The following is a 15,164-nucleotide window of genomic DNA, read 5'->3' as shown; positions in this document are numbered from 1 at the left end:
TTTAGACTCCAGCTTATAAGTTCTTAGGAAGGTAGAACACTGAAAAATCAGAATTGTCACATTTTCAATATCAATGTAAGCAATGTCTTGTGCAGTTTTCTGATTAGCAAAATAGATTGTGTGTAGGTGGGTTGGATAAACAAACAAATAATATTTCCTAATGTCAGAAAAATGTGCTTTATTTCAAAAAATGATTTTTAACCAACTGGCTGGAAACCTGAATTGAACTTCTTTTTAAAAAAAACAAACGGTGACTTCAGCTACAGCCAGGATGGCTATCCAATTTTCATCACTGTACCTTCCACATTTCAATCCATTGAGATGGAAATGCCATATTTGCAAAGACCCATCAAGGACAAATGACCAGGGGAATATGAATGGACAACATATCTTGTTCCTATTAGCAAGGCACCAAGGTGAACACCTGAGGTGTTTAACGGGTCGAGACGAACCACTAAACCTAACTGGCTGGTGACTGTTTTGCAGAACACCTTCGGTCAGTCTGCAAACATGAACCTGACCTTCTGGTCGCTTGCCATTTCAATTCATCATCTTTTTCTCATGCTCCCATTTCTGTCCTCCGCCTACAACCATGTTCCAGTGAAGCTCAACGCAAGTTTGAGGAATACCACCTCATCTTCTGACTAGGCATTTTACAGCCTTCTGAGCTCAATATTGGGTTCAACAACTTCAGAATATAAACCCTGCTCTCCATTTTGAATTTACTACCCCCCCCCCCCCCCCCCCCCGGCAAGTGCTTGCCTGTCTCTTATTCTCATATTTTGCTTTCAGGAACTGCTCACCTTTATCCTGCTATTAACACCTGAACCAATGGTTTGTGCCTATCATATTATCATTACCACGCCCTTCATCTTGTCTTCCATGACATCTTTGTCATTCAATCTTCCCCTCCCTCTAACCTATTCCCGACCTTCTCATTTGCTCCATTTGCCCCTCCACTCTTTTTCAATAGCCTAAATCCCTACACGTTTCTACCCTTCTTCAGTTCTGAACAAGCCTCATATTGGTTGCGAAACGTTAACTTTATCTCCCTCCACAGATGCTGCCAAACCAGCTGAGTTTTTCCAGCACTTTCTGTATTTATTTCAGATCTCCAGCATCCTTGAACCTAATTATTTGGACAATTGTGTGTGTTTGTACAAAAGAAACCTCCTTACTTGATTGTAACACTACACAAAATCAATTACGTATTGTAAAGATTACTATGTATTCACATAGGATTGTTCAAGTATGAAACAGGGCAGAATTCAGACTGAATCGCAGAATATTACAGAGTCTGCTGTGCTACAAAGAGAATGCCTGCTTTTACCTCATGATGTGTATGCGTAGTAGAGAGTGAACCCACAGCCAGCTGTGTGCATTGTTATAGAAGTTTAATAAATCGTATTGAACCAACGCCTACGTTTGGTGTATGCTTTATAGTTTATCTGCATTGTGTTGCAGTCCGTGTTACCCCAGGGTGAATAACACGAAGCAAAGAACATACCTCTTCATTCACCTGAGGAAGGAGCAGTGCTCCGAAAGCTAGTGACATTGAAACAAACCTGTTGGACTTTAACCTGGTGTTGTAAGACTTGTTACTGTGCTCACCCCAGGCCAACGCCGGCATCTCCACATCAGTGCTACAAAGAGTACTGATTGGTTCGAACAAATGGAAAATTGATGTTCATTGACAAGACTGAGATATTAGTCAAAGGGTCTGTGATCTGTAAAGTTTAATTGAGAATTGATTACGTCTACCAGGTGTGTAAAAGTAACTTGCCCAGTAGCAAATGCAGAAGATAGACTGCATTCAGTGAGACTGGGTGAACTTACTATAAGGATAATCTGTTAAATTTACTAATAATTTTGACAAAGGTTATTACCACGTGCTATTGAAATATGACAATGGAAATTTAGTTGACAATGCATTTCCTTGCAGGGCAAATACAATATTGCATTGCTTCTTTCCTTTCCATTGTAGGTATCGACTGGGATTCTGTCGTTTTTGTACAATGAAGTACACTCCAAGCACCAGTGAATTAGATAACATGTTTGTGCATCTTACAAATGTGTCCGTGCAGAAACATGGGGTAAGTTGCTTACGTCTTGCATGCTGAGTGGCAAATTGACCAATGTCAAAATAAAAACATGAAAAATAGGAGCAGGAGTAGGCAATATTGTCTTTCGAGCCTTTTGCACCATTCAATGAGATCATGGCCCAACTTCTATTGCCATTTCACCATCACACATTATTCCCATTGTATCCAAAAATATATTAATCTCTGTCTTGAATCCGCACAACAACTGAGAATTCACAGCTCTTTGAATATTTCTCCTCATTTCAGACATAAATGGCCAACTCGTTATTCTGATACTGCTTTCCTAGTTCTAGATTCCTTAACTAGAGGAAATATCCTCTCACCATCCATCCTGTCAAGCCCTATAGAAATTTCAAATGTTTCAATTCCTCATTATTATAAACTCCAAAGATTTTGTCCTAAGCCTACTCAATCTCCCCATTATTGGGCAATTCTTCCCTTCCCAGAAATAAGTCTAGTAAACCTACATCGCACTCTCTAAGTCAAGTATATCCTTCCTAGATAAGTAGATCAAAACTATAAAGTATGTCCTCAATATAAGTCATCCAAAAGACATTTTGCTTAATATTGTTTACTCTTCAGGAGTTTTTTCCGATTTTTGTCCCATTTTTGATTTCAAATCATCTGTGACATGGCCCCCGCCAAAGCCCAAACTGAACTCTTAGTCGATATGTTCTTAAACCGGAGTGGGAAAGGAGAGGGAGAATGGGAAAGGAGAGAGAGACCATGGGTAAGGGGAGAGAGAGAGTGGGAAAGGAGATAGAGGGAGTGATAGTGTTAAGGAGAGAGAGAGTGGGAAAGGAGGGAAAGAGAGAGTGGGAAAGGAGAGCGAGAGAGTGGGCAAGGGGAGAGAGAGAGAGAGTGGGAAAGTAAGGAGAGAGAAAGTGGGAAAGGAGAGAGAGAGAGAGTGGGAAAGGAACGAGAGAGTGGGAAAGGAGAGAGAGAGAGAGAGAGTGGGTAAGGGTTGAGAGAGTGGGTAATAGGAGAGAGAGTGGGAAAGGAGAGAGTGGGAAAGGAGAGAGAGTGAGAGTGGGTAAGGGGAGAGAGAGAGATAGAGTGGGAAAGGAGAGAGAGAGTGGGAAAGGAGAGAGAGTGGGAAAGTGGAGAGAGTGTGGGAAAGGAGAGCGAGTGGGAAAGGAGAGCGAGTGGGAAAGGAGAGCGACTGGGAAAGGAGAGCGACTGGGAAAGGAGAGCGACTGGGAAAGGAGAGCGAGTGGGAAAGGAGAGCGAGTGGGAAAGGAGAGCGAGTGGGGGGAAGGAGAGCGAGTGGGGGGAAGGAGAGCGAGAGGGTGGGAAAGAGAGCGAGAGGGTGGGAAAGAGAGAGAGAGGGTGAGAAAGAGAGAGAGAGGGTGGGAAAGAGAGAGAGAGGGTGGGAAAGGAGAGAGAGAGGGTGGGAAAGGAGAGAGAGAGAGGGTGGGAAAGGAGAGAGAGAGAGGGTGGGAAAGGAGAGAGAGAGAGGGTGGGAAAGGAGAGAGAGAGAGGGTGGGAAAGGAGAGAGAGAGAGGGTGGGAAAGGAGAGAGAGAGAGGGTGGGAAAGGAGAGAGAGAGAGGGTGGGAAAGGAGAGAGAGAGAGGGTGGGAAAGGAGAGAGAGAGAGGGTGGGAAAGGAGAGAGAGAGAGAGGGTGGGAAAGGAGAGAGAGAGAGGGTGGGAAAGGAGAGAGAGAGAGGGTGGGAAAGGAGAGAGAGAGAGGGTGGGAAAGGAGAGAGAGAGAGTGGGAAAGGAGAGTGGGAAAGGAAGGAGAGTGGGAAAGGAGAGAGTGTGGGAAAGGAGAGAGAGCGAGAAAGTGGGACAGGGAAGGAGAGAGAGAGAGTGGGTAAGGGGAGAGAGAGAATGTGGGAAAGGAGATAGCGAGTGGGAAAGGAGAGAGCGATTGGGAAAGGAGAGGGTGGGAAAGGAGGGAGAGAGAGTGGGAAAGGAGGGAGAGAGAGTGGGAAAGGAGGGAGAGAGAGTGGGAACGGAGAGAGAGTGTGGGTAAGGAGAGAGAGTGTGGGTAAGGAGAGAGGGAGTGGGAAAGGAGAGAGGGAGTGGGAAAGGAGAGAGGGAGGGAAAGGAGAGAGGGTGGGAAAGGAGAGCGAGAGTGGGAAAGGAGGGAGAGAGAGTGGAAAAGGAGGGAGAGAGAGTGGGAAAGGAGGGAGAGAGAGTGGGACAGGAAGATGGGAGAGTGGGAAAGGAGAGAGAGAGACTGGGAAAGGAGAGAGAGAGTGGGAAAGGAGCGAGAGAGTGGGAAAGGAGAGAGTGGGAAGGGAGGGAGAGAGAGAGTGGGAAAGGAGAGAGAGAGAGAGTGGGAAAGGAGAGAGAGAAAGAGAGAGAGAGAGAGGGAAAGGAGAGAGTGTGGGTAAGGAGAGAGAGAGAGAGAGAGTGTGGGAAAGGAGAGAGCGAGTGGGAAAGGAGAGAGGGTGGGAAAGGAGAGAGGGTGGGAAAGGAGAGAGGGTGGGAAAGGAGAGAGGGTGGGAAAGGAGAGAGGGTGGGAAAGGAGAGCGAGAGTGGGAAAGGAGAGCGAGAGTGGGAAAGGAGAGAGAGTGGGAAGGGAGGGAGAGAGAGGGTGGGAAAGGAGAGAGAGAGAGTGGGAAAGGAGAGAGAGAGGGTAAGGAGAGAGAGAGAGAGAGAGTGTGGGAAAGGAGAGAGAGGGTGGGAAAGGAGAGAGAGGGTGGGAAAGGAGAGAGAGGGTGGGAAAGGAGAGCGAGAGTGGGAAAGGAGGGAGAGAGAGTGGGAAAGGAGGGAGAGAGAGTGGGAAAGGAGGGAGAGAGAGTGGGAAAGGAGGGAGAGAGAGTGGGAAAGGAGGGAGAGAGAGTGGGAAAGGAGGGAGAGAGAGTGGGACAGGAAGATGGGAGAGTGAGAAAGGAGAGAGAGAGACTGGGAAAGGAGAGAGAGAGTGGGAAAGGAGAGAGAGTGGGAAGGGAGGGAGAGAGAGGGTGGGAAAGGAGAGAGAGAGAGTGGGAAAGGAGAGAGAGGGTAAGGAGAGAGAGAGAGAGAGAGTGTGGGAAAGGAGAGAGAGGGTGGGAAAGGAGAGAGAGGGTGGGAAAGGAGAGAGAGGGTGGGAAAGGAGAGAGAGGGTGGGAAAGGAGAGCGAGAGTGGGAAAGGAGGGAGAGAGAGTGGGAAAGGAGGGAGAGAGAGTGGGAAAGGAGGGAGAGAGAGTGGGAAAGGAGGGAGAGAGAGTGGGAAAGGAGGGAGAGAGAGTGGGAAAGGAGGGAGAGAAAGTGGGAAAGGAGGGAGAGAGAGTGGGGAAGGAGAGTGAGGGTTAGAAAGGAGAGTGAGAGGAGAGAGAGTGGGAAAGGAGAGCGAGAGAAGAGAGACTGGGAGCGGAGAGAGAGTGGGAAAGGAGAGAGAGAGTGGGAATGGAGAGAGAGAGTGGGAATGGAGAGAATGGGAAAGGAGAGAGCGTGTGGGAAAGGGGAGATGGAGAAAGTGGGAATGGAGAGAGCGAGAAGGGTAGAAAGAGCAAGAGAGCAGGAAGGGGAGAGCGAGTGCAGGAAGGGGAGAGAGCGGGAAAGGAGAGAGAGCAAGAGAGTGGGACGGGGAAGGAGAGAGAGAGAGAGTGTGGATAAGGGGAGAGAGAGAGTGGGAAAGGAGAGAGAGAGTGGGAAAGGAGAGAGCGAGTGGGAAAGGAGAGAGCGATTGGGAAAGGAGAGAGGGTGGGAAAGGAGAGAGAGTGTGGGAAAGGGGAGATGGAGAAAGTGGGAATGGAGAGAGCGAGATGGTAGAAAGAGCAAGAGAGCGGGAAGGGGAGAGCGAGTGCAGGAAGGGGAGAGAGCGGGAAAGGAGAGAGAGCGAGAGAGTAGGACGGGGAAGGAGAGAGAGCGAGAGATGGGGTAGGGGAGAGAGCGAGAGAGTGGAAGGGGAGAGAGAGCGAGAGAGTGAAAGGGTAGAGAGTGGAAAACGGCTACATGCAAAATGTTGAGCCTAGTTACAGAGGTGCTGTGGGTGAGACTAGAAGTTGTGCTTCTCAGGACTTCTTTGGCGAATTAAAGGTATCTAATTTTAATGTACATAGTATTTCTGTTATATTTAATGATTTATTTTATCTTGAAAATTATTCTGGCCATGAATGCACAATGATGCATGAGTACGGTGTAGTAATTCACCTTGTTTATTTTGTTTTTTTCAAAAAATGTCTGAAGGAACCTAACTGTTTCAATGATTCCTATGGAAAGCCATTTTTCATCTACAGTTTGACTTAAAAGTTATGATTTTCAGGGACGCAACCACAATTTATAAGGAGAACTTAGTTTACAGTGCTCTATGTGCAGTCTCACCACAGCCCTATATAATTGTAGTGACGCTTCTTTATTCCAATCCCTTTGTCCCTTTATAATAAAAGCTAACATAAGATTTGGTTATCTAATTGTATGCATGGTAACTTTGTGATTTGTGTGCAAATATACCCAGGTAGCTCTGAATATCAACATTTTGTAGTCTCTCATCACTTGAAAAAAAGTATGTTTTTCTATTTATCCCTCCAAATTGGATCATTTCACACTTTTCCGCATTATATACAATCTGCCATGTCCTTGCCTAATCATTTAACCATCTTAAATCTATTTGCAGCCTCTTTGTCTCCTCACAACCTATTTTCCATCTGACTTCATATCATCAGCAAACTTGAAACATTGCACCAACAGGGTTGGTTTGATCCCTCATCTAAGTCATTGATTATAGATTGTAATTAGCTGCGACCCAAGACCAATTCTTACCAATAGTTACAGTCTGCCACCCTGAAAATGACTGGTTTATTTCTGTTTTCTGTCATTAACCAATCCTCAATTGGCGCTAATAAATTATCCCCAATACGATGAACCCTAATTTTGTATAATAACATCTCATGTGGCACTCTATCAAATATTTTTTGAAAATCCAGATATACCACATCCACTGGCTCCTCTTCATCCAACGTGCGAGTTACAGCAAAGAACTTTTAACAGATTTGCCAAATGTTATTTTCCTTTCATAATCCTCATTGACTGACCTGTTATCACATCCTTAATTAAAGATTCTAGCATTTTCCCTTCCACTGATGCCAGGGAAAATCTAGCTCCCTGTTTCTTCTCTCTCCTTTCTTGTTAATGGGGATATATTTGCATTTCATCCATGGTGACCATTCTTTATTCTCGGGAATTCTGCAGGAATGATCATAGATCATAGAATTTAGGGTGCAGAAGGAGGGCACTCAGCTCATCGACTCTGCACCGGCCCTTGGAAAGAGCACCCTACCTAAGCCCACACCTCCACCCTATCCCAGTAACCCCACCTAACCTTTTTGGACACTAAAGGGCAATTCAGCACGGCCAATCCACCTAACCTGCACATCTTTGGACTGTGGGAGGAAACCGGAGCACCCGGAGGAAACCCATGCAGACATGGGGAGAACATGCAGACTCCGCACAGACAGTGATCCAGCCGAAAATCGAACCTGGGGCCCTGGAGCTGTGAAGCAACTGTGCTAACCACTGTGCTACCATGCTGCCCAATATCCAATATCTCTGTAGCCACCTCTTTTAAAACTTTAGGATGTAGGCCTTCCAGTCCCAGGGTTTTGTGAGTCATATTTACTCCAGTGTTTGTTCCAAACTTCTTGGGGCGGCACAGTGATTAGCACTGCTGCCTCACAATGTCAAGGACCCGTGTTCAACTCCGACCTTGGGTAACTGTGTGGAGTTCGCACTTTCTCCCCATATCTGCGTGTGTTTCCTCCAGACTGTGTTTCTTCCCACAGTCCAAAGATATACAGGTTAGATGGATTGGCCACGCTAAATTGGCCCTTCGTGTTCAAGAATGTGTAGGTTAGGTGGGTGTAGAATCCGCACAGAGTGATCACAAGGAACGACGGGTAGGATGCAAAAATAAAGGTTTACTATCACATACATTAAACCATTCCACTCCCCGAAGGGTTCTTCTGCCGCGACCTTCACCCAGGTCAGAGTTTGTATACTGCACAGATTCATCTCGTTAAAGGGGAAGCCCCGCCACCAGGGAAGTTCGTACTCAGTAGAGGTCACAGGGAATCGGATGGTCTACACACTGTGACCTGCATGGGGGTTGTAACACTCCCCCACACCCCTCCAGTCCTGAGTAGCGTCTGCGGACTGGCACAAAGGCCCCCTTGTCATCTTCGCCCAGGGTTGGTGCTCGGGCGTTGTTCGTGCGGGGTCCGGTGTCACATATTTGGTAAGGTGGTCGGCATTTTTGCACGGAGCACCGGGGTGGGTCCGGTGCAGCCAGTTCAGTGGCAGAACTGGGTCATCGGTCTCTTAACATAGAATTTACAGTGCAGAAGGAGGCCATTCAGCCCATCGAGTCTGCACCGGCTCTTGGAAAAAGCACCTCACTTAAGCCTAGGCCTCCATCCTATCCCAGTAACCGCACCGCACTTTTTTTTGGACACTATGGGCAATTTATCATGGCCAATCCACCTAACCTGCCATCTTTGGACTGTGGGAGGAAACCGGAGCACCCGGAGGAAACCCACGCAGACACGGAGAGAACGTGCAGTCTCCGCTCAGACAGTGAACCAGGTCAGTAATCGAACCCGAGACCCTGGAGCTGTGAAGCAACTGTGTTAACCACTGCTACAGTTCTACTCTGCTGGTGGCTGAGTCTCCATCTCTGAGTAAGAGTCCGAAAGGTCCGCATACGTCATCTCGGTGTCCTGGTGTTCCGTGGCAATGGGGCCGGGGCATCCGGGAGCGGATCCGGTAGCTCAGGGACACAACTGCGGAGGTGATCCACATGCCTGTTTGACTCGCGACCCTGCGATCGCATCTTATACAACAGTGGCTTGATCTGGGACAATAGCATGCCCAGGATCATAGTGGCCCCATCACTAAAGTTCTGAACGTGCACCGTGTTGCCGGTGAAAGGTTGCGTTGGGGCATGCACTTGGCTGTGGCTATCCCAGATCTGACCTGGCTGCAACAAACCTTCCCGCTGATGTCCAGGAGCACTAGACTCAACTGAGTGCATAGGCAGTGTTCCATGAGCATCTCGGATGGTGCGACCCTTGTCGTTGTATGTAGTGTGGCCAGATGGCAAAAAGGGAACCTGGCCAAATGCATCTCTAGGGATCCCGAGGTAAGCTTCTTCAAAAAGTTGGGACCCTCACTTGGCCAATCCGTTCAAGGCTGCGTGGTACGGAGCGGTACGCATGTGGCAAATTCCGTTCGAGTGCATGAACGAGCCGAACTCTGCGTTGATAAAGGCCATGCCATTATCTGAAGCTAATACTTCTTGGATGCTGGGTGTGCTGAATGTCTGGCAAAGCCGCCCGACAGTGGCTATTGTGGTTGTCGCCTACATCCGGTGCACTTCTATCAATCAGAGGGCAGTAGAGCGGAGCTGCTGATTGGCCGTTGCAGGGGAAATTTGCATACGTCCGTGTGCTCACCAAAACTTGGAGGTGGTTTGTGGAGGAGCTCTTGTCAAGTGACACTTAAACCCAAAACACTTCTTCAGTGTTTCCCTCCCTACCCCCTCCTCTAACCAAAAAAAAAAACCGCTGTAAGGATCAAGAGGAAGGCTCGAGGGCAGGTAGAAGTGGAAAGTTGAACCGTGATGTCACAGCCTGCAGGTAAGGGATTGTCTGGTGACTGGTAAGTAGTTTTTATTTATATTCCCTCAGGTGTTATCGTGCAGGGCGCAGAGGTGGCTGAGTGAGTGCTTGCTGAGAAGGGGAGTGAATAACAGGTAAGCTCTTTCTTTTTTTTTTATCTAGAGGGGATGACAGGGAAGGTAGTGCAATGTTCCTCCTGCAGAATGTTTGAGGTGAGGTATGCCGTCAGTGTCCCTGCTGATTTCATCTGTGGGAAGTGCACCCATCTCCAGCTCCTCAGAAACCGCGTTAGGGAACTGGAGCTGGAGTTGGATGACTTCGGATCATTCGGGAGGCAGAGTTGGTCATAGATAGAAGCTTCAGGGATGTAGTTACTCCGAAGAATAAAGATAGATGGGTGACGGTGAGAGGGGCTGGGAGGAAGCAGTCAGTACAGGGATCCCCTGTGGCCGTTCCCCTTAGTAACAAGTATACCGCTTTGGATACTGTTGGGCGGGGGGGGACTTACCAGGGTTAAGCCATGGGGTACAGGTCTCTGGCACAGAGTCTGTCCCTGTTGCTCAGAAGGGAAGGGGGGAGAGGAGTAGAGCATTAGTCATTGGAGACTCCGTTGTTAGGGGGATAGATAGGAGATTCTGTGGGAACGAGAGAGACTCACGGTTGGTGTGTTGCCTCCCAGGTGCCAGCGTGCGTGATGTCTCGGATCGTGTTTTCGGGATCCTTTAGTGGGAGGGGGAGCAGCCCCAAGTCGTGGTCCACATAGGTACCAACGACATAGGTAGGAAAAGGGATGGGGATGTAAGTCAGGAATTCAGGGAGCTAGGGTGGAAACTTAGATCGAGGACAAACAAAGTTATAGCGAGACGAGGAATAGGGAGAGAGAGGAGTTGAACACGTGGCTACAGGGATGGTGCAGGAGGGAGGGTTTCAGATTTCTGGATAATTGGGGCTCATTCTGGGGTCGGTGGGACCTCTACAAACGGGATGGTCTGCACCTGGACCAGAGGGGTACCAATATTCTGGGGAGGAAATTTGCTAATGCTCTTCGGGAGGGTTTAAACTAGTTCAGCAGGGGCTTGGGAACCTGAATTGTAGCTCCAGTATACAGGAGGTTGAGAGTAGTGAGGTCATGAGTAGGGTTTCAAAGTTGCAGGAGTGTACCGTGCCAGGAGCATCCGGAATAAGGTGGGTGAACTTGCGGCATGGGTTGGTACCTGGGACTTCGATGTTGTGGCCATTTCGGAGACATGGATAGAGCAGGGACAGGAATGATTGTTGCAGGTGCCAGGATTTAGATATTTCAGTAAGCTCAGGGAAGGTGGTAAAAGAGGGGGAGGAGTAGCATTGTTAGTCAAGGACAGTATTACGGTGGCAGAAAGGACATTTGATGAGGACTTGTCTACTGAGGTAGTATGGGCTGAGGTTAGAAACAGGAAAGGAGAGGTCATCCTGTTAGGGGTTTTCTATAGGCCTCCGAAAAGTTCCAGAGATGTAGAGGAGAGGATTGCAAAGATGATTCTGGATAGGAGCGAAAGCAACAGGGTAATTGTTATGGGGGACTTTAACTTTCCAAATATTGACTGGAAACGCTATAGTTCGAGTACTTTAGATGGGTCAGTTTTTGTCCAATGTGTGCAGGAGGGTTTCCTGACACAGTATGTAGATAGGCCAATGAGAGGCGAAGCCATATTGGATTTGGTACTGGGTAATGAACCAGGACAGGTGTTAGATTTGGAGGTAGGTGAGCATTTTGGTGATAGTGACCACAATTCGATTACGTTTACTTTAGTGATGGAAAGGTAGAGGTATATACCGCAGGGCAAGAGTTATATCTGGGGGAAAGGCAATTATGATGCGATGAGGCAAGACTTAGGATACATCGGACGGCGAGGAAAACTGCAGGGGATGGGCACAATGGAAATGTGGAGCTTGTTCAAGGAACAGCTACTGCGTGTCCTTGATAAGTATGTACCTGTCAGGCAGGCAGGAAGTGGTCGAGTGAGGGAACCGTGGTTTACTAAAGCAGTCAAAACACTTGTCAAGAGGAAGAAGGAGACTTATGTAAAGATGAGACATGAAGGTTCAGTTAGGACGCTCGAGAATTACAAGTTAGCTAGGAAGGACTTAATGAGAGAGCTAAGAAGAGCCAGGAGGGGACATGAGAAGTCTTTGGCAGGTAGGATCAAGGATAACCCTAAAGCTTTCTATAGATATGTCAGGAATAAAAGAATGACTAGGGTAAGAGTAGGGCCAGTCAAGGACAGTAGTGGGAAGTTGTGCTTGGAGTCCGAGGAGATAGGAGAGGTGCTAAATGAATATTTTTCATCAGTATTCACACAGGAAAAAGACAATGTTGTCGAGGAGAATACTGAGATTCAGGCTACTAGACCAGAAGGGCTTGAGGTTCATAAGGAGGAGGTGTTAGCAATTCTGGAAAGTGTGAAAATAGGTAAGTCCCCTGGCCTGGATGGGATTTATCCTAGGATTCTCTGGGAAGCTAGGGAGGAGATTGCTAAGCCTTTGGCCTTGATCTTTAAGTAATCTTTGTCTACAGGAATAGTGCCAGAAGACTGGAGGATAGCAAATGTTGTCCCCTTTTTCAAGAGGGGGAGTAGAGATAACCCCGGTAACTATAGACCAGTGAGCCTTACTTCTGTTGTGGGCAAAATCTTGGAAAGGTTTATAAGAGATCTGGAAAGGAATAATTTGATTAGAGATAGTCAACACGGTTTTGTGAAGGGTAGGTCGTGCCTCACAAACCTTATAGAGTTCTTTGAGAAGGTGACCAAACAGGTGGATGAGGGTAAAGCAGTTGATGTGTGTATGGATTTCAGTAAAGCATTTGATAAGGTTCCCCATGGTAGGCTACTGCAGAAAATACGGAGGCATGGGATTCAGGGTGATTTAGCAGTTTGGATCAGAAATTGGCTAGCTGGAAGAAGACAAAGGGTGGTGGTTGATGGGAAATGTTCAGACTGGAGTCCAGTTACTAGTGGTGTACCACAAGGATCTGTTTTGGGGCCACTGCTGTTTGTCATTTTTATAAATGACCTGGAGGAGGGCGTTGAAGGATGGGTGAGTAAATTTGCAGATGACATTAAAGTCGGTGGAGTTGTGGACAGTGCGGAAGGATGTTACAAGTTACAGAGGGACATAGATTGTCCTGACATTGTACAAGCGCTGGGCTGAGAGGTGGCGAATGGAGTTTAATGCAGAAAACTGTGAGGTGATTCATTTTGGAAGGAATAACAGGAAGACTGAGTACTGGGCTAATGGTAAGATTCTTGGCAGTGTGGATGAGCAGAGAGATCTCGGTGTCCATGTACATAGATCCCTGAAAGTTGCCACCCAGGTTGAGAGGGTTGTTAAGAAGGCGTACGGTGTGTTCGCTTTTATTGGTAGAGGGATTGAGTTTAGGAGCCATGAGGTCATGTTGCAGCTATACAACACTCTGGTGCGGCCGCATTTGGAGTATTGCGTGCAATTCTGGTTGCCGCATTATAGGAAGGATGTGGAAGCATTGGAAAGGGTGCAGAGGAGATTTACCAGAATGTTGCCTGGTATGGAGGGAAGATCTTATGAGGAAAGGCTGAGGGTCTTGAGGCTGTTTTCATTAGAGAGAAGAAGGTTAAGAGGTGACTTAATTGAGGCATACAAGATGATCAGAGGATTGGATAGGGTGGACAGTGAGAGCCTTTTTCCTCGGATGGTGATGTCTAGCACGAGGGGACATAGCTTTAAATTGAGGGGAGATAGATATAAGACAGATGTCAGAGGTAGGTTATTTACTCCGAGAGTAGTAAGGGCGTGGAATGCCCTGCCTGCAACAGTAGTGGACTCGCCAACACTAAGGACATTCAAATGGTCATTGGATAGACATATGGACAATAAGGGAATAGTGTAGATGGGCTTTAGAGTGGTTTCACAGGTCGGCGCAACATCGAGGGCCGAAGGGCCTGTACTGCGCTGTAATGTTCTATGTTCTATTTGGGTTGGGCATCAACTATGATGAGGAACATAGAGCCTGGTCCCACAAAGTCAACATGGAGGTGGGACCAGGATCGACCTGGCAATTCCCATGGGTGGAGGGGTGCCAATGGTGGCAGCTTCTAGTGTTCCTGACATTGTACACATCGCTGGGCCAACTTCTCAATGTCATCATCTGTACTGGGCCATCAGACGTAACTGCGGGCCAACACCTTCATCTTGGAAACTACCGGGTGCTCGTTGTGGAGGCTCTCCAGCAGTGGGCCTGCCTGGCACCTTGGCATTGCCAGCCTGGCACTGCCAGGGTGCTGAGGTGGCACTTGCAGGGGCACTGCCAGGGTGGTAGGATGGCAGTGCTGGGTACCAGGTTGGTACTGTCAAGGGTCAGGGCCTTAGCGGGCTCATGCCCATGAATGAGAGGATGGGGCTATGAAAGGTGGGGGGAGTGAAGGGCGGGTATGAAGGGACCTCAGAAAGGTTGGGGGGAGGGTGTTAAGGGTGGGGGTCCTGAAAGGGGAAAATGGGGAGGACTGAAAAGGGGGACCCCCCAGTGACCCCATAGCGGGGTGTCCTCACTTGGGGGGTGTGGAGTAATGCCCATGTGTGTGGGAGGTAACAATGCCCGTGGGTAGTAGGTGTGGGGACCCTCAAGCTCACTTAAAGATTGGACCACCTTCTCAAAAAGGCGGCCGATCTCTGAAGAGCCGGTCTAGCTGGCGAGTTCAGATCTCTGGTGATTAAAAATTTTGAAGAGTGGGCTTGACTGGGGAGAAACTGCCCAAGGCCCAAAAAATTGACTAAGTGGTATGGATCTCACCCCCAAGAAATGGCGAGAAACACCCTGCCAAACTCGACCAATTTAGAATTTATTTTGTTGATATCTCCTCATTCATTTATTTTTGGGTAATTAATTCATCTACCTTGTCGCAAATGCTTTACACATTCAGATATAGTGCCTTTAGCTTTTTCCTGTGTCACTAATGCCATTTTACCTTTGTAAAGTTCTCTGACCCATCCTGACCCACAATTTTTACCCAAATTGCTGCTCTACTCTACAACATTCTCATTTCTCTTACTACTTTTGAACCTACCCTTTCCTGAATACACCCAGTCCACCAGTCGTGATGATGACACTTTGTGGTCAGCAGATTGCAAATGAAAGCTGATGGAACTACTGTGTATTGGGTTTGCATGCTGCTCTTTTACATCCGGAACCAGTGTTCAAGTGATTGGACAAGGGGCCTCCCTGTTAGATGTTAAGAACATTGTTTGTGAGCTGACTAAAGGCAGATTTAACCCTCGGGTGCAGAGCACAAAACAAAACATGTTGGTCCTAATGTCCTTTTCCTGTTGCAAAAAAAAATGTTTTTCATTCAGCACCAAATTGACAATCTTTTTCAGAGAGGCCTGAAGAGAGCAGATCCAAAGTGTAAATGTTCACACTTTTTAAGATGTTTTGCAATGAAAGTTAAGGGGTAGATGGACTTTCTCCTCCAACTGACCATACTCTATCAGCCACTAAGTGCTTGG

General features: G+C 47.7%; 1 protein-coding gene across 4 annotated transcripts in view; it reads left to right on the top strand.

Annotated features, from left to right (window-relative positions):
* LOC140393905 (polyglutamylase complex subunit TTLL1-like) overlaps nt 1-15,164 on the top strand; it is an 86,631-nt gene that overhangs the window by 53,024 nt on the left and 18,443 nt on the right. For all 4 annotated transcript variants that reach the window (XM_072480524.1, XM_072480525.1, XM_072480522.1 and 1 more), the window contains one exon: nt 1,985-2,093. In XM_072480524.1, the coding sequence (XP_072336625.1) occupies nt 1,985-2,093 (109 nt within the window). The remainder of the gene's footprint in view (nt 1-1,984; nt 2,094-15,164) is intronic.

Source organism: Scyliorhinus torazame, chromosome 17 (genome assembly GCF_047496885.1).
Source record: "Scyliorhinus torazame isolate Kashiwa2021f chromosome 17, sScyTor2.1, whole genome shotgun sequence".
NCBI lineage: Eukaryota > Metazoa > Chordata > Chondrichthyes > Carcharhiniformes > Scyliorhinidae > Scyliorhinus > Scyliorhinus torazame.
Note: the sequence above shows the minus strand (reverse complement) of the source record. Positions and strands in the feature narration are given on the sequence as shown.